This window comes from Phascolarctos cinereus, unplaced genomic scaffold (genome assembly GCF_003287225.1).
Source record: "Phascolarctos cinereus isolate Bilbo 61053 unplaced genomic scaffold, phaCin_HiC Scaffold_4;HRSCAF=312, whole genome shotgun sequence".
NCBI lineage: Eukaryota > Metazoa > Chordata > Mammalia > Diprotodontia > Phascolarctidae > Phascolarctos > Phascolarctos cinereus.
In genome coordinates, this window is record NW_027555847.1 from 514,560,994 (window position 1) to 514,588,455 (window position 27,462).

The following is a 27,462-nucleotide window of genomic DNA, read 5'->3' on the forward strand; positions in this document are numbered from 1 at the left end:
CAAACCAAAACAAAAAACCAATCTGATACTGGATAAGAAATACAGTGGTTGATGAATGGAATATATTAGGCACACAACATACAGAAGTAAATGACTAAAGTAAACTAGTGTCTGATAAACCCAAAGATCCAAGATATTGGGACAAGAACTCATTATTTGACTAAAACTGCTGGGAAAATTGGAATGCAATCTGGCAGAAACTAGATGTAGAACAACATCTCACACCATATACTGAGATAAGGTCAAAAATGTTGCATGATTTAGTCATAAAGGTTGAACTCATAAGCAAATTAGGAAAGCAGGGGAGAAATTACCTGTTAGATCAATGGAATAAAAGGAAGAATTCATGAACCAAACAAAGAGATAGAGACGATCATAGGAGGTAAAATGAATAATTTTGATTACATTGAATTAAAAAGATTTTGCAAAAACAAGATCAATTTAGCTGAAAGTAGAAAGAAATCAGGAAACGGGGGGGCAGTTACAGCAATTTTCTCTGAAGGTCTCATTTCTCAAATATTTAGGGAACTGAGGCAGATTTATAAAAATAAAAGCCATGCTCCAATTGACAAATAAAGTATATAAATATGCAGTTTTCAGAAGAAGAAATAAAAGCTTTTAATAGTCATATGAAAAAGTGTTCTAAATTACTAAAAATTTGAGAAGTGCAAATTAAAACAACTCTTGAGTTGCCATCTCACACCCATCAGATTGTTTAAGATGACAGAAAAGGAAAATGATAAATGCTGGAGGGGAGGTGAAAAAATAGGCATGCTAATGCACTGTTGGTGTAGCTATGAACTAGTGTAACCATTCTGGAGGAAAATGTGTAACTATGCCCAAAGAGCTATAAAACTGTGCATACCCATTAACCTAATGATACCACTACTAGGTCTGTACCCCAAGAGATCAAATAAAAAGGCAAAGGAACCATATGTACAAAAATGTTTATAGTAGCTCTTTTTGTTATGGCAAAGAATTGGAAACTTTGGAACACCCATCAACTGAGGAATGGTCAAACAATTTATGACATATGATAGTGACGCAATACTATTATGCTATAAGAAATGATGAGCAGGATGGTTTCAGAAAATCCTGGGAAGACTTATATGAACTGATGCAAAGTAAAGTGACTAGTACGAGGAGAACATTGTACACAGTAATAGCAATATTATAAGGATCAGCTGTGAAAGACTTAGCTTCTCTGATCAGCACAATGATCCACAACTATTTCAAAGGACTTATGATGAAAAACACTTTCCACCTCCAGAGAGAGAACTGGTGAACTCTGAGTGTAGATTGAAGCATATTTTCCTTCACTTTATTTTTCTTGCTTCCCCCACTCCCCTGCATCGTGGTTAATATGGAACGGGAAAAAAAGAACCACGTCTTCTCCAAAAGCAGCCTTTTATCTCCTATGGCAGCTGCCATACCAAATGACTGTCTTTTTTATGCATATGGATTATCCATCTGTGTTAAAGTGTTAAAGAGTCTAGGTAGGGTATGGATGAGAAATGAAATACAGCAGGTCAACAAGCCCTCCAGGAGTTTACATTCTGCTCTTAATAATCAAAATGATCCTGATATGGAATTGTTTGTTTCTTGTCTGAAAGCTGAGATGTATGTTGTGAAGCAGAAATTGATATACATTTAAATGTGGTTCTAAAAGTAACAAACAGTTAAATTAAGGTTGTAGACCAAAGAACTTTCATTTCAATTGTGCTTACAGAAGCAAAAGAGTTGCTGTGGAATCCATCCCAGAAGCTGTCACCTGTAATAATCATCTACTTTTCATGTCTAGGGTTATAAGGATAGACCAAGGCTTTTAAGGACATCACTTTGGATGGCAAATCCCAAAGGCTCCCTTTTATCGTAACTGAGACCAATAAGGCATCAATAAGAATAACTTTGTACATTTAAAGTTAATTCCTAGGCGTGTTGGGTTTTGTTCCTGTGGGCTTATAAAAACTGGATGGGTTTTTTGTTTCATTTTGTTTTGGATGAAACAGGCTTGTAAATCTGTTTGGGTTGGGTTTGTACAGGATGAACTGGATGAACTTCGTGCAGAAATGGAAGAGATGAGGGACAGCTATTTAGAAGAAGATGTTTACCAATTGCAGGAACTCAGACGAGAACTAGACCGTGCTAATAAGAACTGCCGTATCCTGCAGTACCGTCTCAGGAAAGCTGAACAGAAAAGCCTGAAGGTTGCTCAGACTGGTCAGGTGGATGGAGAACTCATCAGAAGTCTGGAGCAAGATTTAAAGGTATGTGATCAATAGAACCCAAGCATGTCTTCCTGAGAAAAGATGTTTTTGTTTTTGTTTTGTTTTCTCTGGGAATTAAAAAAATAAAAAAACTAAGTAATTCTCAAATTTGTGGTTTATGTGGTAGCTCTATGTTTTTGAAAAGATTATTTATGGACACTAAGCTGGAAGTATGTTGCTGATAAGATTTTGAAGTGTAAAGATAGTGATGTTGTTGATGATGATAACTTTAGGAAGTGCTTCGTGGTTTACAAAGCACTTTTCATATATTGGTAATGGTAGCCTGCTCTTTTCAGAGATCTGTCCCAATGTACTGTTGGGTAAGCTTCGCAAAGCTTAAGAATAACCACAGTACCATTGATCAAGACATATGTACAATGTAAAATTAATGAAACTCATTTTCATTTCTTATAGCACAATAGTATTCCATCACAATCATATGCCACAACTTGTTTGGCCATTCTCCAATTGATGAGCATTCTTCAGTTTCCAAGTCAGGGATTCTTAACCTTTAAAAAATTAATATTGTGATAACTATATTTCAATATAATTGGTTTTTTAAATAATCATATGTATTTTATTTTATTCATTTAATAGTGTTATACTGAAAAGAATTCTACAGGTTTTGCCAGCCAGCCAAAGGGGCTCATGACACAAAAAGGTTAAGAATCATTAGAGTAAATATTATTATAAACACCCAAATTAACTATAAAGGACAAATCAAGAAAGATGCTATCTGCATCCATAGAAAGAACTGATAAATAGAAGTATGTATAGAAAGATTTTGCACACACACATATAGATATAGATATAGATACTTATTTGTGTCTAATGGTGGCCATCTCTAGGGTGGGGGAGGGCAGGGAAGAAAAAAAGAAAAGAGAAATTTACATGATAGCTTTGTTGTGGATTTAAAAGGAATAACAAGTTATACATAGTAGATTTGCAGTTTCATGTGCAATCATCTTTCAAAAATTATATTATGTTATGGAAATGCTTGTTTTATTCCATAAATTAAAAATAAATCTAGAATAAATCTCAATGGATCCCAAAATATGATGAAAGCACCTCAAGAACTTCCTACCCAGCCTTTTCTACTGAAAGTCTCCTTCACACACCTTATATTCCCATCAGACTCCTCCAAACATACTTCCACGCGTTTGGTTCACACCACCCCGTCCACCTAAGATATCCTTCTCTCCCTAGCTCTGCCTGTGTACTTCCTACCCATCTTTCAATGTCTAGTTCACCTGCTATTTTTTCCACGAAGCCATCTTTAATCTCATTCTCCGCCCCTGCCCCTCTCCCAAAGCCCTAAGCAAAAAATGATTTCCTCATCCCTCAAACTACCTTTATAATTCAGTTTAATTCAGATATTTAGCTATTGATACATATTTCATCTTGCTCCATGGGAACATATACATTGTCTTATTCTTCCTTGTATCCACCATGGCACTAAACAATGCCTTTAACATAATAGCTGTTGAATGAATGAACATCTACTGTGGAATACACATGGAATAATCTTGGAGTATGTTAAAGAGGAGTTCAATTTCTCAGGTCACTTGTTAAAGATGCCCACAGCCATTTAGCATTTCCAGATGGTGCTACAGTCTGACGTTCCCACAACATGGGAGGGAGTCTTAGGGTCACCATGTCACAGAACAGGAAATCAAAGCATTATTAATTTATCCATGTTTTTCTGGGGACCAAGAACAGAAAGGGGAATGAAATGATGGAATTCTAGAATGTTTCCTTTTGCTCTCTCTACTGAACTTTAGAGTCTCTAGTGACTCACATAGCAAGTCATTTATCTAAAGATTAATTATGTATCGTACTGCCTCTCCTTAAAGCCGAGCACTTCTGAGAAATGTCATTTTAGCCTTTCATTATGAGAACAGGAAAAGTTCTTCTCAATTCTATTAAAAGTGATAAAACACTAGCAATCAAAGTACCATTAAATATAATGTGATGGAGATTGGTATTTCCATAGTTATATTTCTGCCATCTATGGTAGAAAAACAGATTCTTCCTTATTCTCTGCTGCGTGGTAAAAATGTTCAACTAATTTTAAATATAAAGTATCTTATATTATACACACATGGAGAACTTTTATCTATATTTTCTTTTTGAATTCCTAATGAATTATAAATGCATATCTGTGTATATTACGTATGTGAATGTATATATGTACATGCATGCATACATTTTTTTCTCCCAAGAGGTTTTGGGATGTCCTACAAGGTCTAAATGACTAGTTTTGTTTAGTTCTGGTTTTTTTGATACCTTTTGATAGCTGCCATAGCTATTTCTCAATATCTACCTTTCTTCTAAATTGGCCCCTCCCTTATAACTTTCTATAAACATATAATGATAAATATTTATAATTAATCATTTATTATGTGCTAAGCACTGGAGATACAAATATAAATATGTATAAATATAAAAATATACACACATATAAACAAAAAATATATAACCATAAAATATATACAAATATAAAAATACATATATACATACATATACAAAAATAAATATTTATGAATATAAAAATAATGTAATCCTTATCTGCAAGGAGTTTACCTTGTAGGGGTGGAGGGGAAAGGAGAACATGTTGACATTTAAATAAGGTAAAAGATATAAGTAGATTGATAGGCAGATGGTAGATGATAGAAAATATATACACAGTGTAAGATACAAAACACACACACATATATAGATATATAGATATAGATAAATAGATAGATATACACACACATAGTGATTTGAGGATAGGGCAAGTAGTAATTGAGGAAATCAGGAAAGAATTATTGAAAGAGGTAGTAGTAACACCCCTGTACCCTGACTCTGCCCCAATCTGCAAGCTGACAGTGTATTCAATATTTCATTGTAGATCCCACTTTTCTACAGAGAGAAAAGAGGTATATTTCATAATCTGTTCTCTGGGACAAAAAAACCTAAAATTTATTTTAATTTAAAATTAATTTATTCTTAAAATAAACCCCTTTTCTCCTAAAAATGTAAGGCATAGAAAAAACAGTGTGTGTGTGTGCGTGTGTGTGTGTGTGTGTGTGTGTGTGTGATCTATTATAAAACTGGGTTACAGAAAAAAAAAATCTTTAACTGTAGAGCAGGGGTTCTTAACCTGAAGCCCATGAACTTTTTTTAATATGTTAAAAACTTTACTTCAGTATAATTGATTTCCTTTTTAATTTTATGCATTTTATTTTATGTGAAAACATTATTATAAAAAGGGATCCATAGGTTTCACCAGACTGCCAAAAGAAGGGTGATGTACAGCCATGACACAAAAGAAGTTAAAAATTCCTGATTGGGAGTCACTTTATATCCTGACTAGGTTGGTAGTTTAATAGTATGATGACATGTCAGAGAGTATTGTAGAGTATTGTATTGAAACTCTACGACAGAAGATAATTGAAGTAGAAATCTCAAAACAGTCAGTTGCAGTCGGTCTTCTTTTCCCTTGGATTTCTGTTATTAGTTTGGAGAATCAGTATTGTAGTATTGAGAGTTGTTAGAGAAGACAACCTCCCAATTTTGAGCATCTATAATCTTGTATTCCATTTTCTAAACATATTGTTGCTGTTGAGTAGTTTCAATTGTATCTGGCTCTTCATGCTCCCATTTGGGGTTTTCTTGGTAAAGATATTTGAGTGGTTTGCCATTTCCTTCTCTAGCTCATTTTATAGATGTGGAACTGAGGCAAACAAGGATAAGTGACTTGCCCAGGGTCACACAGCCAGTAAGTGTCTAAGGTCAGATTCAAACTCAGAAAGATGTCTTCCTGACTCCAGGCTCAACACTATTCACTGTGCCACCTCTAACCTAGTACATCAATGTAATAGTTCAAGGCTTTCATAACAGGTATTTCAGATCTAAATGTTTCCACTGTCTCTTCTGTTTGGTACAAAACAGGGATTATTAATCAGTTTTGTGCCATGAACCTTTTTGACAGTTGGTTAAGCCTCTGGACCCTTTCTCAGCGTAATGGCTTTTAATGCATAAAATACAGAGGATTATAAAGGAAACCACTATACTGAAATATGCACATACAAATACAAGTTTAGGAGCTTCAGGCTTTGAATCAATGGTAAAAAGCAATTCTTATTCATTCTCTTTGGGAGCTTTTTGGGTGGGCCACATATTTAGCTTATCTTCAGGTTTCATAATCTCACCATCATCATATACACATGGTTCAATACAGGTTGCCAAAGATGTATCTGTCAGACTGCACCATGAACTTGAGACTGTGGAAGAAAAACGTGCTAAAGCCGAAGATGAAAATGAAACTCTACGACAGAAGATAATTGAAGTAGAAATCTCAAAACAGGCCCTGCAAAATGAGCTGGACAAGTTGAAAGAGGTAAGTGAAGACATTTGGCAGAGTCTTACTTTTGATAAGAGATGGTTCATCGATTTGGTTACCAATATCTGATCCACCTTAGCCGTTTGAAAATAACAAATGACAAATGACAAAATGAAATATTTTCATATTTTCAAATGAAATGAAATATTTTCAAATTGAGGGTTCCACCTTACAGCCAACTATGTGCCATAGATAGAGATCCATAGTTGGTTCTAAGGTGGAACCTTCTATTTCAGATAACGATCAGAGACCTGGGAGACAGGATGGTGATCTGTTTTTTAGGGTCTAGTGAATGGGTTATTCATTCTCTGTATTTTCATTAGAATGCAAGCTCTTCGAAGGCAAGGATTGTGTTTGCTTTTTCTTTGTATGCCTGGCATTTGGCAAGCCCTTAATAAATGCTTGTTGATTGATTATAATATAAATATGGATATTCTTCATCTTGCAGAAGATGGATGTTACAAGAGACTTGTGTATAAAGTCAGTTGCAGTCGGTCTTCTTTTCCCTTGGATTTCCGTTATTAGTTTGGAGAATCAGGTTGTTTTTGTTTTCGGTTGTTTTTGTGGTTAAGTCTTGTCTGACAAAATTCATTTGGGGTTTTCTTGGCAAAGATACTGGAGTGGTTTGCCATTTCTGTCCCCAGCTCATTTTATAGATGAGGAAACTGAGGCAAACAGGGTTAAATTGTCCAGGTTCACATAGCTAGTAAGTGTCTGAGGAAGGATTTGAACTCAGGTCTTCCTGACTCCAGGCCTAGTGCTCTCTCCACTGTACCACTCTCTCCACTAGCTGCCCCCCAATATTAGTTTAAGATGATTATTCCCACAAACCAGGTCTGGCCCCTCACCCCCATGCCCTGAGAATATCAAGTTGCCAACTGTCGGTGAATTCGATTCAATTCAACAACCATTTCTTAAGCATGATGTGCAAAGTGTGGAGTAGTTGACAGATTGCCTGACCTCAAGTTCATCCTGCCTCATACACTTAATAGCTGTGTGACTGGGGGGCAAATAATCAAATCTTTCTCAGCCTTATTTTCTTCACCTGTAAATGTGGAATGACAGTACATACCTCAAAGGGTTATAGTGAAGAGCAAATGAGGTAATATACGTCAAGCACTTTGCAAACCTTAAAGAGCTATGGAAATGGTAGCTATTATTGATGTTGCTATTGATTTTGTTGTTGGTATCAGGTGCTGGAGATACCAAGTCACAAAAGAAACAGTCTCTGCAGAGCTTACATTTATTTGTTTTAAGAAAGGCTTACAATGGTGACCAACCCCAGGGCAGTTCACAACAGCCAGTTTTGGTGTGCTCACCTTGAGTTTCAAATCAATTTTTAATTCCAAAATCTTCCTTCCATTGTCAAGTGTGCATTTTCACCCTTTAGTCTGTTGATCATTCCACTACGTCTGTCACCACCACAAATACCACGAGGCCGTGGACATTTTTCCTGTGACTTGGAATTTCTGACTTTACACTTAAAGTTTCTGAAACCTTACTTTCCAGCTTCTCCTTTTGGTTAGATTTGCCAAAAGGTACCACCATATTAAGAGGCATTTTGAGGCTGGATTATATAATCTTTTGAATTTTAGTCTTTGGTTGATATAAATCATATTAGTACTCTCTCTATACTTTTTGTATAGATGTTCAAACTTCTGCACGCCAGTTTTACTCAGAAAAAGAAATAGCCATTCAGAATATAATAGACTGAAAGGTGTACAAATTCAGGCCCTTCAGTTTACGTGAGACAAAGATCAGTCGGTGAGTCAGTGAGTGAGCATTTCTTAAGACATGCTGTGTGCCAGGCACTGAGCTAAGAGGTAGGGAGGGATACAAAGAGAGGCAAAAGACAAGTCTCTGCCCTTGAGGAATCCACAATCAATTGGTGAGACAACATGCAAACAACTGTGTACAGACAAGCTAGATACAAGATATAGAGGAAATCACCAACCAAGAGAAGGAACTAGAATTAAGAGGGACTGGGAAAATCTTCGTGTAGAAAGTGGGAATCTCAGGTACCAACCACACCTGGGAAACATTCTACCTATAATTCACTGACAAGTGGTCACCCTAAAGGCTTAATTGTTATGGTTTTTCCTGATGTCAAATGTAAATTTGCATCTTTACGACTTAGTTCTGATGTCTTAGGCCAAACAAAAAAATCCTAACTGCCTTTCCACGTGGGTGTGCTTTTAATACTCGAAGATACCTGCCTTACCTTCCCTGAGTGTTTTCTTCTCTCGGCTAAATATCTTTCAATTCCTTCAATAGTCCTCGTGTGGTATGATTTTCCATTTCCTCACTCTCCTAGTTGCCCTAGATTTTCTTTAGCAAATCAGTGTCCTTCAGAACCAGAATTTCACAGGAGGTGTTGGAGCATTGAGATCCCTCTAGGGGTACTGCTTCCTTCTTTACCCTTCTTTACCCCTCCCCTCTGCGCCAGTGCCCATTGCTTACCTAACTGGCCTACTGTCGCCTTGATCCCCTTGCCAAACCCTTGTCCCGCCCCCAGAATTCCAGGGCCTTCGTGTCTCTCTTCTCTTGCCACTAGTTTGGAGCAGACTCTTCTGTCCTCTCATCCCAAGGGCTCTTTGGCCTGTTGATCTATGCCTCTTCATAGGGTTTGATCAGCTGGGTGGGGCAAGGAGAATTGGGATCAGAGATTTAGAAATGGATGAGATCTTAGAGGTCATCTAACATAACTCTCTTATTATAGGAGGGGTCACTGAGAGGTTAAGTGACTTGGCCCAGGGTTACTTACACAGGTAGTATATTATAGAGACAGAATTTGAATTAAGGTCCTCTGATTCCACATGTAACACTTTCCACTCAGCCATGCTAAAGTTTCATGTACTAGCTATCTCTCTCCTCTTTTTTTCACCCCACAAAAAATTCATCAAATTCACCTCCAGTCCTTCTCCTCCTATGCCCTCTGTTTCCACTGTGGAAAAATGACTGGGTTTAGAGTCAGAGGTCCCCCTTCTAAATTCTGGTTCTTCTACTTGCTCAATGTCACACAACTAATAGGTTGCTTTACCCCTCTGGGTCTCCATTTCTTCATCTGAAAAGTGATGGGATTGAATTGAAGTATTTATATGTTTTCTTTTCCCATTTCTTCTCTTTCCTTGTGCTCATTGAAACCTATCTCTCTGAACACACCACATCTCCTACCCTCTCTGAGGCTGCTTACTCCATATGCCCCAACCCACAGTTCCAGGAGGAAGACCACAATGCTAGCTCCTATTCTTACTTTCTGGCCCTCCCTTTTACCATTGTCACCTAGCCAACACATCTTTTTTGAAGTTCATACCATCTGAGCTGGATCTTTGTTATTGTCAGCTATGAATTTCAAGTCATTCTCTCTCTCCTCCAAAATAATTTTAATATTTTACTTATAGTCATCTTCTCTCTCCCAACCATTATCACTTTTGAAAATGCTACACTCCCAGTTTTTCAGTCTACTCTACTTGATTTAGTCTTATCTCCAATTTACCTTAACAGCTCACAGGAGCAGTAATAGCTTAGCTAGCTCCTTAGATACCACCTTTAGGTATCCCATTGGGAGAACTGTGAGAATCTAGTTATGACTCTGATGTCTTTCCTAAAATGCAGCACTTAGTACTCTACATGCAGTCTTTTCATGGCAGAGAACACCCTGTTATCCTTAGAAACTATGCCCTTCTTAAAGTAAGCTAATATCTAATATCAATTAGCTTTCTGGTGGTAATGTCATACTTATCTCAGATTGAGCTAGTAATCCACAAAACTCACTAGGGCTTTTCAGGCAAAGAGCTATCTAGCCATACCTGCTCTATTTTATACTTTAAAGTTGATTTTTTGACCCAAATATAAGACTTTATATTTATTCCCACCAAATTATTGATTTATTCCATTCATCCCAATGTTCTAGCCTTTTAAGATCTTTTTGACTTTCTTCCTTTCAAATCTTCTTACATTTTCTCAGCCTCCATGTACTCTACTATCTGGCTATACTGGCTTCCTCCCCATTCCTCACATGAGACAGTTGATGTTCCTGATTCTATGTCTTTCCACTGATGGTCCCCCATGTTGGAATGTTCTCCCTCCTCAGCTCTGCCTCCTAGACCCACTTCTGCAAGAGGCCTTCCCTCTGAAATTACCTTTCTCTCTCTCTCTCTCTCTCTCTCTCTCTCTCTCTCTCTCTCTCTCTCTCTCTCTCTCTCACTCACTCTCTCTCTCCCCCTCTTCTTTCTCCATATATATGCATGTATGTATATATATGCACATATACATGCAGATAGATACAGATTTAGCTACATATGCATATATGCTTTTCCAATACATCTAATAATATCAAATCATAAGCTATCATTAGAGAACAGAAGTGATCTCCATGGTTGTTGACACAGAAATATTCAGAACAGTGGCTAATACCAAGAACTTCAAAAAGTAACACAATTGTTTAGGACAGCTACATGGGGGAGAGATGAAGGCAATCTGTCTCCTCCTCCTTCCTTGATGTTCTCACGCACTTTTATCATTCTGATTGAATGTTGTCAGCCTGCTGCCTCCCCAGGCATTTAAAAACTAAGCTGAAAAGAGTATTCAATGGTAATGAAATAAGTCATTTATCCCCAGAGCTACTGTTAGCTTCAGAGATCCTATTGTACTGCAGGTTTATATTAATCATGTAAGCTCACTGGTAATGATAGATAGCATTTATATAATACATTAAGGCTGCAAATTGCTTTACAAATACTATCTCATTTTATCCTCAGAACAGCCCTAGAAGGGAGGTGTTATTACAGTGCCCATTTTATAACTGAGGAAACTGAGGCAGACAGATGTTAAGTGACTTGCCCAGTGTCATACGGCTAGTAAGTGTCTGAGGTAGGCTTTGAACTCAAGTTAACCACAAGGACTTGTGTAGTTAACAGCAGTTGACCATACTTAAGTATTCCAAAAGATGGTCACTTTTTTAATGATGAGGAGAGGGAGAACATTGATGGCCTGAGATCTCCCAAGACATGACATGGACTTGCCTTCTCTTCTCCACTAGAAGCAGAAGGTATCAGATCTAAAATGCACTGATCACAGGTGAATGGAAAAATACTTATCGGGGGAGAACACCTTGCCAACTGCTTCATTTTTTTTTTGTTATTTCGGGGAATTATGTCTTGGCAAAAGGAAGAACAAAGACAAAAGGACAAAAGGATCTTAGGACAAAAGAATCCTAGGTGTTTTACTATTCCAAACCCCTTTATTTACTATATAACCCCTGCAAACACACACACTCATATTTAATAATGCTATGTGTGTGATATTTTGAAAAGGTGAAGAATATCTCATACATTATAAGCATTGATTATCCATAGTGGTATCTAACTGCTGTTCCTAACTGTCATGGTCCTGCAAACTTTGACACCACCACCTTCCCTTCCTCACCACTACCCTCAAAAGAACAGGGGAGACAGCGGCAAAGAGATGGGGAGGTAGCAGTGGGAGACAGAGGGACAGAGGGATTGTAGACAGATGCATGCTGTAGTGACTAGAATGCTAGAGTCAGGAAGATCTGGATTCAAATTCTGCTTCTGACACTAACTCTGTGACCATTGGCAAGTCATTTAACTAACTCTTCCAAGCCTCAATTCCTCATCTGTAAAATGGGGATAATAACACACCCTCATGGGGCAGTTGTACGACATGAATTAAAGGCTGTATGTGAAGTGCATTGCAAGTTTTCAAGCATACATTTCCATTATGTTTATTGACACAGCTATTGCTGAGCTTTGGACACAACCATCACTCCAACTCTTCCTGCAACTCCTCAGTGCAAACCAACACTCAAGACTTCCCTATGACCACCCATGACATAGGAGAATTTGAGGACACACTGAAAAGACCCCCAGGACTGCCAAGCCCCCACTGTTTTCATTGGCTCTCTTGTTCTCTTTCCTTCTAAGACAAATAGCTCTACAACAGCAGTAAACATTCTGGGCTCTAGCAACCACTAGCCCAGAGGTTCTGGCTCATCCTCATTTTCATTTCTTGCCTGTAGGTAGCTTTGGAGTAGGAGGGAGGCTCAGTACTGAGGCCTATTGATTGGCTGCAAGTGCCACCCGCTAGATCTCAGACTCAGCTGCCCTCACAGCTCAGCTGCCCTGGCTTCCTTTATATTATGATGGGCTCTGGAATGTAAAAAAAGACTTCCACTCCCAGCCTTAGACAAAAGGAAAGTCAATTATTCCAGTGCCTTTAGCATTGTATCCCTAGCAAGTATTTCATGATCATAGTATTGCTTGGAGGCTGAAGTGTCCTTCATCATCTTTCTTGCAGCCCTGTTTGACCCACCTTTTTCAAAAGGGAAGAGCACAAATAGCTTCATATGAAAGCTTAATGATTTGCCAAATGAGCTAGCTTGAGCATCTCACATAGTGGAATGAGCAGTGTAGTAGTCTGCACAAGACTTGGGTTCATTTTTCCTTTCACTACTAAATGAGTTATGTGACCCAGGGCTATGGCCTTGACCTTTAGAGATGCCTAATTTATAAAATGGAGATAGTTGTTCTTTGCCTCTCTGATGGCAGAGAACCTAACTAGCCAATCTCTAGAGATCCCTTCCAGTTTCATTCATTAATTCATCCATGCATGCATGCATGCATGCATGCATCAAAAGATGGTCAAAAGAATCCCAGAGTTCTGTTTCTTTTGTGCCTGAGTTACAGGGCTCTCACTGCCACATATAAAGAATAGTCTGAAAATGGAAAACCTTGCTTATCCTTTTAGTAAAGGTTTCTTTACAGTTTACCGGTGGTCATAGTGAAGATCAGGCTTTGAAGAATCTTTTGGGAGAGAAAGGCTGGTGTTAAAGAGATTATAACAGTTTGTCTTGGTGAATAAAGATTGGGGGAAAGACTAGGGGTGCTTGTGTTTAAATGTTCCCCAAAGGCATGGTGTGGTAGTTAAATTTTTTTTTTATCATTATAGTAATAATGGCAGAAGGAAAAACTGAGTGATTTGAACCTGAAAATGTGTGATTTTACGTACATTTTGTTTAGACTTGAGAGTGGGGGGTGGGTGGCAGAGGAACAAGACTGATTGAATTGGGGCTGAGCCAGTCAACAGAAAAAGTCAGACTGCGTAGTTCAGGATTCAAACTGCTATGAAAAGGTAGTCCTGCAGAAAAAGACAAAACATAGAGGATTAGGAACAGGACAGCAGCTGCAGAAAGATTTGGCATAAATGTTTTGAAATGGTAAAGCTAGAAATGAATGAGTTTGGGTTGCTAGGGAGAAAAGGAGATTTGTTTTCAATACAGCCACTGTGGAGAGCCCCTAATAAGGTATTTTCATTGCTGTTGAAAAGCAGAGATAGAGAGAGAAGCTATCACAATCTGTCTTTAGGCATCGTGACAAAACCCTTTTTCCCTTCTCTTAGAAAGAACTCTATTCCAAAATAGAACTATTTTTGAAGGCTTTTCTAATAACACTGCCTTAACATTTGTATAGCACTTTAGTTTTGCTAAAGTTTTACTAATAGTTTGATAGCTAATAGTTTTACTTTTATTGATCTTTTTAATGAGCCTGTGAGATCAGTAGAATAAGTTTATATTATATACACTTGAGGCCCAGAGAGCTCAAGCAGTTTACCCTAGGTCACACAGAAAAATCAACAGAGCCCCAGGTAGAAGCCAGGTCTTCTGGCTCCTAGTTCAGTATTCCTTCTGCTACCTCAAGCTATTATGTGAAGTTTTTTGAATATTTTCATTTATCTGGGCATATGCATTTGAAGAAATCACTTCCTGCAGTCACAGGAAATCTCTTACAGCCATTTAGCATGTTTGTTGTTCTCTGTCTGTCTACACATATGGTTGGGAGAAAGAGAAGACTGTTACCTCACAGAAATGTGCATGAATTGATTGGAATGAGAACAAACTGGATTTGACAGTGAATTTGTCTCCTACTAGAGAGGAAGGCAGGCACAGTGAAGGTTTATGCCAGAGAGGATAGTAGAACAGAGCTGTCAAATTTGCGGCAGCGAAACTCCCCAGTGCCTGAACTAGATTAAGATATAATTGGTAAATGTATTAACAAAATAAATAAAAATATATTACAACATAAATAATGTTAATTTGTGGTTTTCTAAGTCAACATGTGTTCTTGTGGGGATCCATTTCTATTTGAGTTTGACACTACTGTCTTAGAGGACCATGGATTCATGGATTCAACTTCCTTAAACAACATCAACAAAATGTGGACAGAGAAAAAAGAGGTCAGAAAACAGGACCTGAGCACACCAACCTTTCAAGTCACTGCCAAGGGGGCATCTTTGAATGAGCCGCTCCCTGGGCTGAAACTGTGTTGGAGCTTGGTCCTTGGTGGTCCACCTTCCTCCCTTGGTTAGTATTCATTGTCCCTTTGGGACCCACTCTTAGGGTGAGTCACCATCCTTCCAATAGAAAATGTGTTAAAGAAAGGACTGAATTTCTTCTTTGAACTCTTAAAGGTGCTGAATCAAATTCAGTTTACCCCAGGAAGTATGTATTGAACACATCATACTTCCTGTTTCATACTTTGCTGTGAAAATAGAGACCATTTGCCTCAAACTTCGTCTTCTTCTCCTTTACTCTACACCTCAGAACCCCTTGACAGCATCTCCTAATTTTTCCTCCTCTACTTCAGTCTCTGACGAAGAGGTGGCCCTTCTGTTTGGATCTTTGATCTGGCAGATTGACTCCCCGCTATAGTCATACCCTGTCCCCCATCTCTGGTCTCTCCCATTCCCATCACTCCTCTCCTACTGCCTATAAACATTTGTTCATTTCTACCATTAAAAATAGCTTCACTTGATGCTTTTAAACTATCATTCTATGGCTCTCCTCTCTTTTACAACCAATGTCCTAGAAAGAAACTGCCTACTCTTGTCTTCACTTCTATTCTCCCCACCTCTCATTTACTTCAGTTTACTACAATCTGACTTCTGACCTCATCTGCAGTTTGGAAATTGGTCTTTCCAAAGTTACCAAAGTTACCAATGTTATCTTAATTGCCTTTTCTCTCTCCTCAGTCACCTTGATATCTCTAATGCAAATAATAATATAATAATAATAGCTAACATTTATATAGTGCTTTAAGATTTGCAAAGTGCTTTATCAATTTTATCTCATTTTATTCTTATAACAATCCTGGGAGATAGATGCTAGAACTATCCCCATGTTACAGATGGGGACTCTGAGGAAGGGCAGAGGTTAAGTCCCATGATCACACAGATAGTAAGTATCTGAAGCTGTATTTGAATTCAGGTCTTCTTAACTCCAGGTTCAGTGCTCTATCCACCATACCACTCCACTGCCTCTCCTACAGCATTTATTCCTGTTGTTTGCCCTTTCTTATTGGATACTCTTCTTTCTCAGTTTTCATGACGCTTTCCACTCTTGGTTCTCTAATTACCTATCTGATTACTGCTCAGTACCGTCATTCATGTCCTACCCCCTTAACTTGGGTAAATGTTTTCATCTTGGGCCCTCTTTTCTCTCTACATCTTTTCTCATGATCCATGATCTCACCATCTCTGATGGGTCCAATTATTATTTTGATGCAGTTGACTTACACATACATACATACATACATATTTATGTACGTATGTATGTATATATAATGGATATAGAGCAAAGGCGGGAAAACTATAGCATGCAGGCCAAATCTGGTCCCTGAGCATCAAGGGATCTCAGAGTCTGACTAGTCTAAGCCTCTGTCCCTCATTCTATAGAGGAGGAAACTGAGGCCCAGGGTGATTAAATGACTTGCTTTTTGTTAATTTCCAATTAGATATCCCATTGGCATCTTAAATTCAATTAGTTCAAAGCAGTACTCATTATCTTTCTGCCAAAGCCCATCTCTCTTCCCTATTTTGGTTAAAAGTACCACCATTCTTCCGGTAACCCAAGTTTATAACCTCAAAGGCATCCTTGATGTTGCACTCTCCCTTAACCCCCATATCCAATTAATTGCCAAGTCTTTTGATTATATCTCTACAACATTTCTCTCTTATCTAATATGTTCACCAAATGACTCTAGTTCCATCCCTCATTACCTCTCACCTGGATTATACAGGTAATTGTTTTCTCAGCCTCCAGTCTCTCTCCTCTCCAATGCATCCTTCAAACAGCTGCCGAATGGATATTCTTAGAACACAGGTTGAGCTATATCACACCACTGTTCAAAAAGCTCCTGTGACTTCCTATTGCCTGTTAGAGTAAGTGCAGACTCCTCTGTTTGGCATTCAAAGCCCTTCACAATCTAAATATAGCCTGCCTTTCCAAGCTCATTGTACCTTACCTCCCTTTAACCTTCTATGAGAGAGCCAAATTCTCCTCCTTGCTGATCCTAGTTTGCAAAGTTTCATCTTCTACCTTTGTGCCTTTGCACAGGCTCTGTCCCCATTCTTGGAATACATCTCACCTCTGCCTCTTAGAACACGTCTCACTTCAACAAGGTTCATCTGATTCACCATCTTCTATATACTACACTCTGTAAAACCTTTCCTGATCCCCTCTACTGCTAGTGCCAATCTGACCAAAATTACTTTGTATTTACTCTCTACACATGTTTTCATGTTTATGTATACTAATTAAAAAGTAAACTCCTAGAAGGGAGGGATTATTATGTTTTTGTCATTATCTCCCCAGCAGCTAGATCAGACCCTAGAATAATAACAGGAATGTAATAAGTGCTTTTTGATTGATTGGAGTAGACCTAGAACTAAATTCATCAGGAGCAAGGCATAAAGAAAAGAGCAGAATAACAGAATTCTAATCTTGGATCTCCTACTAACTTATTGTGTCATGGACCTCAGTTTCACCATTTGCAAAATGACTCAAAAATTCTTTACAACTCTCACATTCTAAGATTCTGAAATCTTAGAATCTTTCTCATAAGCCAGAATCAGTTTAATAATTTACTGTGGTATATATATAGATGCACTATTCCTCTCTCTAGGGCATTAGAAATGGACAAAAGAGGGAGAAAGACAAAAGGGCATAGACAGGGTCAAGGAAACTTTACCTCTGAGATTAACAACAATTCAGAAAATGTTGATGACAGTTAAAAAAATTCCTTTGTGATTGTCCTGAACATTTTGAGTTCCTCCTTTACAATTTTAATTTCTCTTTTTCTTTCTATTTAATTGCCACCATCCCCAGTTCAAGCTCTTATTACCTCACCTGAGGAGTGTTGCAGTAGCGTCTTACGGATCATTGGTCTTTAGTCTCATAAATCTGTAACATTCTCCTCTCCCCTTCCCTCTCAGCATCCCTAATAGTCTTTTATCAAAGGATTTGGCACATAGTGGGAAGGAATTAAATATCTGTTAAATGAAGGAGGACTTTATCATATATTTTTTTCCTTTATTAAATAACCATTACCCTTTTAAGACCTCTCTCCATGAGTAATTTTCTAAGTCATTCATGACCTTTGGATGCTCGGATTAATCATAACCTCCAGACCTGCCCTGGGCACTGGCTTCTTGACAGCCATTACAGACAGTGTAGTCACCATGGAAAGTGGCCTGTTCAGTGAGTAACAATGCTTCTGTTGATCAATATCCTTGACATTCAGATCAACCTAGAGTCTTCCCATTTTGGTTGTGTGGTGCTGCTTTGTTTTCCCCTGTGAGAAAATGGACAACAGCCTCCTTCACTGTCTCATCCACAAGCACCCTTAGAGACCTCAGCTGACCTTTCAAAAGAGGTAATGTTACCATTTGGGATGACCACATTTGAAATGGTGATCCCATATTTGCTGCTGATTGGTCTGTATGCCAACACTCATTTCCTCCAGAGGTTTAATTCTAACCGTTTCCCTATTCTCCCAACAAATGCTTTCCCCTACAAGAATTCAATATGTTAGGGTGGCAAGAAATTGTCTGAGGTTTCCACTGCTTGGAAATTCAGAGGGGGACATAGAAATTTAAATGAGAGACACTGGGTGTTAAAATTGCTTTCTTTTAAAAAAAAATTATAAAAAAAAGTATTGTGCTTATTCCTTGATAATCTCTCAGAACTGACAGTTATTTCCACCAAATGGATCCTTTACAATCAAATACCAACTCCACTATTAAATATTTAAAACTCCTTACATCTGATTTTCAACATAGTTAACAAATAATACTTCATATATTTATAAATGACAAATGGAAATTCAACCCATAAAATGTCACTAGGTGATAAAGAGCTTCTGTAGTTTTCCAGGATGATTACACATTACTCTCTCTCATGCAGTCTCACTGGTTTTCTCGCTGTTCCTTACACATGCTATTCCATCTGCTACCTACATGCTTTGTACAGTCTGTCTCCCATTCTTGGAGTGCATTTCTTCCTCACTTTCCACTTCTTAGAATTCTGAGCTTCCTTCTGATTCAGAGGTTCCCAAACTTATTTGGCTTACTGCCCCCTTTAAAAAAAATGTACTCAGCACCCTGGAAATCTACTATCTTTAACCCTTTAACGGTTTTTCCCCTGAAATTTGTGTCATATATATATATTTAAATGGTGCATCTTAAATTTAATAATTTATTGTACATTTGTGGCAATTTTTTCTTGCACTGAAATTTTGATGATGCAAAATTGCGTCATAGTATCATACTGTAAGCAAGTCATTATACACACATATTCCTGCCAATACATGCTAGACTTCCCGACAATGCACAGCAGACTTGGTCACTGATTAGTTATAACTTGCATTTTGTGTGTTTATTTGGAAAATAATGTAATCACTATGATTTAACTCTGTTACACAGCAGAAGAAACATGTATGAAAGGTTTTCCAAAATTTTCTTATCTTCTTTTCTTTCCTTATGGTTCTACCACTCCCTTATTTTTATTTAATGCCCACCAATTGCACCTGAGGTTACTACCACCCCCCCCGAATCATTCCAGCGCCCCCCAAGGGGGGAGGTATCACCCACTTTGGGAACCTGTGGTTGAAGGACAGCTCACATGCCACCTCCATCTACTAGTCTTCCTCCTGAAAATACCTTGAATTCACTTTGCATATAATTATACGGGTACATGTTGCTTCCCTCAATAGAATGTAAGCTCTTGGAAGGCAGGGACTGTTTTATTTTGTTTTTCCTTATAGCCTCAGCACTTAGCACAGTGCCTGACAAAGAGTAGATGCTTAATAACTAACAGTTAAGAACTAATGTTTTTCTCCAAATGATATTGAAAATCAGTTTTGTTTTAGATTTTTATCAGTGTAGAGAGCTCTTGGTGTAGAAACTAACTCCCTTCATCAATGCAGATTAGCAACTCCTTTGTAAGGCATGGTTTTAGAAAGTTACCTAGTGTCCTGAGAGATTAAGTGACTTGGTCCTGGTCAGACAGCTAGTAGTATGTGTCAGAGTCAGGATTTGAACTTAAGTCTTCTTGATTCCCCAGCTGGCTCTTATCTGCTTTGGCACACTACCTTTAATTGAACAGCCATAGCATTAATTAAACTTGCTTTGTAACTATTTACATTTAAATAATTGAAATTCAGCCCATAAAATGTCATAACATCATTTGAGTTATTCCCTTGAATCTGTCTCATGGTTCTTTGTTTATTCATTCTAATTCGCTTTTCCTCTTCTATGGTAGCAATTAGTGTGTGTGCTTTTCTTTTTGCCCTGCTTGATTCATTCTGCATCATTTCTTAGAGTGGACCAAGTTTTAAGGATTATTTGGAATTGTTAGAAATAATCAAAATATTTATGCCTCTGTTTTTAAGAAATATCTTTCATTTCAGGTGAATATTTGTGCTTGTCTCATTTGGGCACCATATTTTGTTTGAGGGTATGATGAAGATTTTCTCTTAGCGCTGTGAGGTTGGTCATGAAACTGGAAACCTGTGGTAATTAGAGAAACAGAGAAGCTGCTTCCTCAAGTAGTCCTCTCTTAGGACTTGCTGCATGTGGGTCTCTGACTCATGATTGAGCCATCATTGGCTGAGCCGTATGATATCTGTAAGCCAAATGAACAGTTTTGTTTTTTGGTTTTTCCTTAGTGAAGTAGAGAGTTATTTAGCACTATAAATACAGTGAGGCATATTTTTTGCTTCCAGATGAAATGTCACACAGTCTGGCAGAACTTTTAGTGTAGTATAGTGGATCAAACAGCATTTTATTTTCAGTGGCTTAGAATGTGCCCAAGGTGGGGGGGGGGCGGGGAATAAATCCTCTCTCAGGTCATTATTGACTTGTTTTTTAATTTTATCTTCAATGCATTATTTTATTTCCAAGAGGTTTGTGTGGGGCAATGGGTTTCTAACTTGGGTGTCCCTGCAGAGCAGATGAGCATAAAGCTTTGATGTGTTCACCCCAGTTTGTCCCCAGTGGAGGAATTTAGGAAATGCTGGGTGTGTGCATCCCACAATTGGTATTTGATGTAGATACGATTCAGCCTATGTGAAACGTCCTCCATTGGATGCTTGTGTGAACTGGCAGTCCAGCAATCTTAGTTACACTGCGTTTTTGTATCTCTCTCTGGCTGGTTGGCAATAAACAAACATCAGTTGTGTTTCCATTACAACTACATCCCTCTTCTGACATCTGGAACTCTGGTCAAAGGGATGCAGGGCAGATTGTCAGAGTGGAGAAGACACTTTGATCAGAGCTGTGTGTTGGCTCTTTGGTGGTCACAAAGCCATATAAGGGAGTGGGAGTGAAAAAAAATCTTCAAGTTCTTAATCACCTCCACTTAAAAAAAAACAACAAGAATTAGTGATCAAGATCACTTGTGGAGAATTCTGGAGATGCTATTTTATAACTGGTTCAAATAGCACATAACTGGTCTGAAATAACCCAGAATGATCAAAGGCTTTCAATGTGGGTTTTATATATAGATTAGGGAAGCATTATTCTTTGAATTATCACGAATTTTATTTGAAATTAGATGATTTCTCTTTAACATCTCATTTGATAGGATTTTAAAATTTCCTTTATTTATTTTTTTAAGAACAGTAACTCTAAACATTTTTAGTCTTTTTACGTGCATTTAGCTTGTGACCCTGCAGGTCATAGTGGACCACCCTAAACTCCTTTACTTCAAAGAACTGTAGACTTTCAGAGCTGGACAGGACCTCAAAGGTCATCTAGTCTAACCTATATTTATGTAGTAGTACCCCTGTGCAACACATCTAACAAGGGCCCTCTCTGAGAATGCAGAACAAGCCACAACAACAATGTAGCATCCATTGGAAGATCTCCAGTGGATAGGAACTGAGTACCTATGGAGCCAGCACGTTTCCATATTTGACAGCTCTGTTAAGGAAATTTCCTAACAGTTAAAAAAAAAAGGCAAAAACTTGCTTCTAACCTACTGGTTTTTATTCTGTGCTCTAGGGCCAAATAAAACAAATGAAATCCCCCTTCCATGAGATAACCCTTTGAACACCTGAAGACAGTGGAATGATTTGCCATTTCCTTCTCAGGTCATTTACAGATGAGGAAACGGAGGCAAACAGGTTTAAGTGACTTGCCTAAGGTCATATAGCTAATAAGTGCCAGAAGTCAGATTTGAACTTAGAAAGACTAGTCTTCCTGACTCCAGGCCTGACACCATACACTATGGCGCCGCCTAGCTGCCCCTCACTGTCTTACATTTCAGTTTTCTCAATCTGTTTGCTAGAAAGTGACACCTAGAATTCAACACAGTAGGCTACATGTTTTCTGATCAGGACAGAGGACAGCGGTACTCACACGGTTGAGCCTGAAAACCTCACCTCCTCTGTCAAAACAGCCTCAGATCACATTAGCTGTTCATAGTCATAAACTTGAAGCCGGCTGAAAGTGGCCAAGTCTTTTTGGCTGGAATCTTAGAAAGCCACTTCTGTCACAATCTTTACTATGTGTGGAGAATTTTTGAATCCAATTGTAGAATTTCTAACTCATTCCTATTAAATTTTATCTTTAGTTTCACCCATTGTTCCAGTCCATAGAAAGCTTTTGGGATCCCAATTCATCATCTGGTGCATTTGTTATCCCACCTAGCTCTGTCCTCTGAATAGTTTTGATAAGTGTATTATCTATGATTCATCTTAGGCACTGATAAAAATAGTAACTAGAGCAGAGCCAATGATACATTTTAGAGGCAGCTAGGTGGTGCACTGCATAAGAGTGCTGGGCTTAGAGTCAGGAGGATCTGAGTTCAAATTTGGCCTCAGATACTTAGCTGTGTGACCCTGGACAATCACTTAACTTTCTCTGCCTTGACTTCCTCAACTGTAAAATGGTGATGATAATAATAGCACCTACCTTGCATGATTGTTGGTCATGGTGAGCATCAACTTAAATAATAATTATAAAATGCTTAGCACAGTGCCTGGCACATAATAGGTACTATAGACATATTAACTGTTATGCTTTGTCAAACCTATAAGAATATGAGTCATTCCCCAATGGATAAATGGCCAAAGGTTATGAATAGGCAGTTTTCCAATGAAGAGATCAAAACAATTTATGGTCATACAAAAACAATGTTCTAAATCATTATTGGTTAGAGAAATGCAAACTAAAACAACCCTGAGATATCATTTTATACCTATCAGATTGGCTAAAATTATTATTATATTATTATCAATAGTCTTTTCCTCTCAGGGTTGTTGTGAGGATAAAAATGAGATAATATTTGTGAAGTGCTTTGCAAACCTTAAAGCTAGCTTTAAAAAAAATTCACTAGAGTTCTCTCTCTAGACTGACAAAATCCCCTCTTGGGTCCCTGTCATTCTCCCAGGTCAAATCCATCTATAATCCAAACCACCATATCCTTGTGCACAAGGTTAGTTTTTAGATACTTCCCTGAAATTATGGCCTTCCCCTGGGCTTCTTGCTAGGCACAATGTCATAAAGAGGATAAGAAATTGTTCTGAAATGGCTAGTTCTTGATCAACTCATACTGGCTCATAATGATCAACAAGGACTCACAAACCATCTCTTCAATAAAGAAATTTTCCTATTATTTACAAGTAAGGCTGCACGTAGGATCCCCATGCACTCCAAATTCTTCTATTACTTTGACTAAGTGTGCAACATAATTGGGCCTGCTAGTCCTGTAAACCTCACTGAGGAACCACAAGTAGGCATGGATTCAGGAATCCTTAGTATTTGTTTATTTTTATTTTATTTTGACAAATAGAGGTTTTCAAATGTACAAAAAAAAGCAAAAGTAAATGAAAAGGAAAACAAAAGAAAATTTAATTAGAAATGTTGATACACGTATCTATGTACCTCCATAATTTACAGTGTATTTAACAAAAAATTTTTAAAAAACAACTTTAACCTTGTACATACACTCTATCTCCTGACACTGTACCTTTTCACTGCCTGGAATGCTCTTCCTCTTCTTCTCTCCTCCTGGGTTCCCTGGCTGCCTTCGATGCTCAACCTCACCTCCTGCAAAAGGGCCTTTTCTGGTCCTCCTCCCTACCTCACGGTTCTAGTGCCTTTCTTTAGAGATTACCTTGCATTTCATATATCTTGTGTGTACATAGTTATTTGCATATTGTCTCTCCCATTAGAATATAAGTTTCTTGAGGACAGGGATAATGTGTTTGCCCTTCTTTGCATCCCTAGTACTTAGTAGAGTGCCTGACACATAATAAGTGCTCAATAAATGCTTGTTCTTAACAAGGTTGTCACAAAATTGTCCTATTTGCTTCCTTGACTCCTTCTGACTTTTTTTCTCTATATGATTTGGCTTCTGTTATTGTTTTTAGCTACATTACTTGTAATATATACATATATATATATATTGCTTTCTTCGCTATGTATCATTTGATATATATCTTCCCATTATTTCTGTATATTTTCCATATTTATAATACCTTAGACCTTGATAATATTCTGTTCATATACTATAGGTTGTTCAATCATTCCCCAAAAGCTGGATACAGTTTATTTTCAGGTTGTAAAAAGTCCCATTGCTAAGAACATTTTTGTATTGATAAATCTTTTTTCCCATCAATAACTTTCTTAGAATATAATTCTAGTAGTGAGAACATTGGGTCAAAGGGTAGGAACATTTTTGTAGCTCTGTTTGTAGAAGAGAAATCTTTTTTTTTTTTGAGAAGTCTGCTTGGGCCAAGTTGTGGTTAGTTTGTTCTTACAGAGTTAAGTAAACATAAAGACTAGCAGATAGGAACCTATCCTTCCATTCCACCCGGGACTAGGAAAAAAGTATCCTGGTTTAGCCCTGATGAACAAATCAATGTTGTTATCGATGTGTAATGGCCACTTGACACCAATGTCAATAAGTGACTTGGACTTTGGGGGTTTGTTCATTTAGCTTGTACCCTGGGACATAAGCATTATATTGTCCCAGCAAATCTGGAAAATTCCTCCTTCCCTTTCTTCTTAATCTCTCCCTCCACCTCCTGCCCCCTGCCCATGTCTCTGCACATATCCCATCCCACTTCACAGTAAAATTTATGTCAGTAATTTAGGAGAATGCCTACAAATGAATCATTTATAGTCACAGAATCCTAGGAGCATAGGTTTGGATCTGGAAGGGACATTAGAGGTCATCTACTCATCAAGTCTAACTCCCTTATTTTAAAGACATGGGAAAGGTTAAGTAATCTGACCAAGACTTCACAAGTAGTAAGTAGCAAAATAAGGATTTGAACCCTGGTTGTCCTGACTCCATTCCAGTGTTCTCTTTCCAATATGCCCTGCACTATTAGCTCCTTCCATTACTGGTTGCCAGTATAGCAACAAATATGGGGAAGAATGCTTAAATACACATGTGAATCAGGTTTCAGAATCAGTTTAGATTTCATGTTTAAGATCACAAAATCTTAAAATTTAGATACCTAAAGTAAATGAGTTAAAGCCAGTAAGTCTGAACAGCCAAAATATTGGCATTTGCTCTAATTTAATGAATAGTCAACTATAGACTATTTTTCTAGTCTTCACATCAAATTTAAATAATGTTGTTATGTGTTTTTAGCAAGAAAATTTTCTTTGTGTAGTGGAAGAGAGGACTGTCCTCAGGCTCCAGGTTTAGGTTAAATATGCTTTGTATATTATAAAACTGTGTGTACCCCTTGACCCAGCAATAACACTATTAGATCTGTTTCCCAAAGTGATCAAGGAAAAAGGAAAAGAACCTGTATGTTTTAGAATATTTACAGCAGCTCTTTTGTGGTGGCAAAGAACTGGAAATTGAGAGGATGCTCATCAATAGGGAAATGGCTAAAGAAGTTGTGGTATATGATTGTGATGGAATATGACTGTACTGTAAGAAATGATGAGCAGGTTGATTTTAGAAATACATTGGAAGACTTGCATGAAAGAATGAAAAGTAAAGTGAACCAAGGGAACTTTGGATATAGTAACGATAATATTGTGAACAACCAGGCTATTCTGAGTACTATAAATACTAAAATCAACTATAAAGGACCTATGAAGGAAGATGCTATCCACCTCCAGAAAAAGAACTGTTAAATAGAAATACGTTGTATGGTTTTACATATATTTATAAATCTCAGTCAAATGGTGGTCTTCTGTAATGCAGAGTGGGGAGGGAGGGAGGGAGACAGTTTGGGTTTAAAGTATAACCAAAAAATAAATTAAATTTTTTAAAAATATGCTTTGTATATGGGTGTCAGGAAAAAAAGTGATTCAGGAGACGTAGTGAATCAGAAGCTAAATATGAGTGAAAGCGATGGTGCTGCAGTTTGAAAAAAAAAGCAGATGGGTGCTAGAATGTTTTCATTCATTTAGCAAATGTTGATTAAGAGACTCCTAAGTTCAAATGAAAAGTATTTTGTAAACCTTAAAGCATAATACCAAATGTTACTGTGATCAGCACCATAGGGAATATGAAGATAAATAAGATGCAGATTCTTCCCTCAAAAAGCTTATCATCTTAAAAAGACTATAAAATACATATGCAAATACAAAAATATTTTCAAATACACTACGATGTATGTGTGTTCAGTCATATTTCACTCTTTGTGATCCCATTTAGGGTTTTCTTGGCAAAGGTACTGGAATGACTTGCCATTTCCTTCTCCAGCTCATTTTTCAGATGAGGAAACTGAGGCAAATAGGGTTAAGTGACTTGCCCAGGGTCCCACAGATGCTAAGTGTCTGAGGTCAGATTTGAACTCAGGTGTTCCTGCCTCTAGCCCCAGTGCTCTATATCCACTGTGTCACCTAGTTGCCTCTATGATGTAGTAAGGCCAAATTCCATAAAAGGCTTTGGAAAAAGGAGCAGACACGATCAGAAAGAGCACAGTCCAAGTTTTGCCATTGTTCTCAGCTTTTTGAGGAACCCTTTTTGTGGAGAGTATTTCAAAATGAATATGCAGAAGTTTGGGTCTTTGTTTTTTGGGGATGATTAGAGAACAGCCATGTTTGGGGTAACTTTTAAACAAGCTGTTTGTTGTGCCACTGTACTTGTTTAGGAGGTGAAAGAGATGATTAAAGTGTATGCCAAAGATTAACTCCCTTTAGGCATGCCTGCTGCCTGTGCATTGTAAGATAGTTTGTATTCAAGCTTCTCTGTGACTGTAAATGGAATTTTAGAGATTGATAAATGAGTCTGGAGATGAATAGAGTGGTGGGCAGCCCAGTGAAAGGTCAAGTTTCAGGGTCACCTCAAAAGAAAGGAGAAGGAGTTTTGCATAGAGTATCCCCAAGGAATGGCTTGGCATAGACAATCTCAGATATGTATAGAAATTCTCAAACTATTGGCTGCTCACATTTTTAAAAATTTTCTGCCACTAAATGGACTGACTCCCTAGAAGGAAAACTATTTGTTGCATCTTACCATTTCTCCAGTAAATTAAC

General features: G+C 37.8%; 1 protein-coding gene across 9 annotated transcripts in view; it reads left to right on the top strand.

Annotated features, from left to right (window-relative positions):
• MTCL1 (microtubule crosslinking factor 1) overlaps nucleotides 1-27,462 on the top strand; it is a 170,586-nt gene that overhangs the window by 20,012 nt on the left and 123,112 nt on the right. For all 9 annotated transcript variants that reach the window (XM_020985524.2, XM_020985526.2, XM_020985528.2 and 6 more), the window contains exons 2-3: nucleotides 2,043-2,267; nucleotides 6,493-6,651. In XM_020985524.2, coding sequence (XP_020841183.1) covers nucleotides 2,043-2,267; nucleotides 6,493-6,651 — 384 coding nt within the window. The remainder of the gene's footprint in view (nucleotides 1-2,042; nucleotides 2,268-6,492; nucleotides 6,652-27,462) is intronic.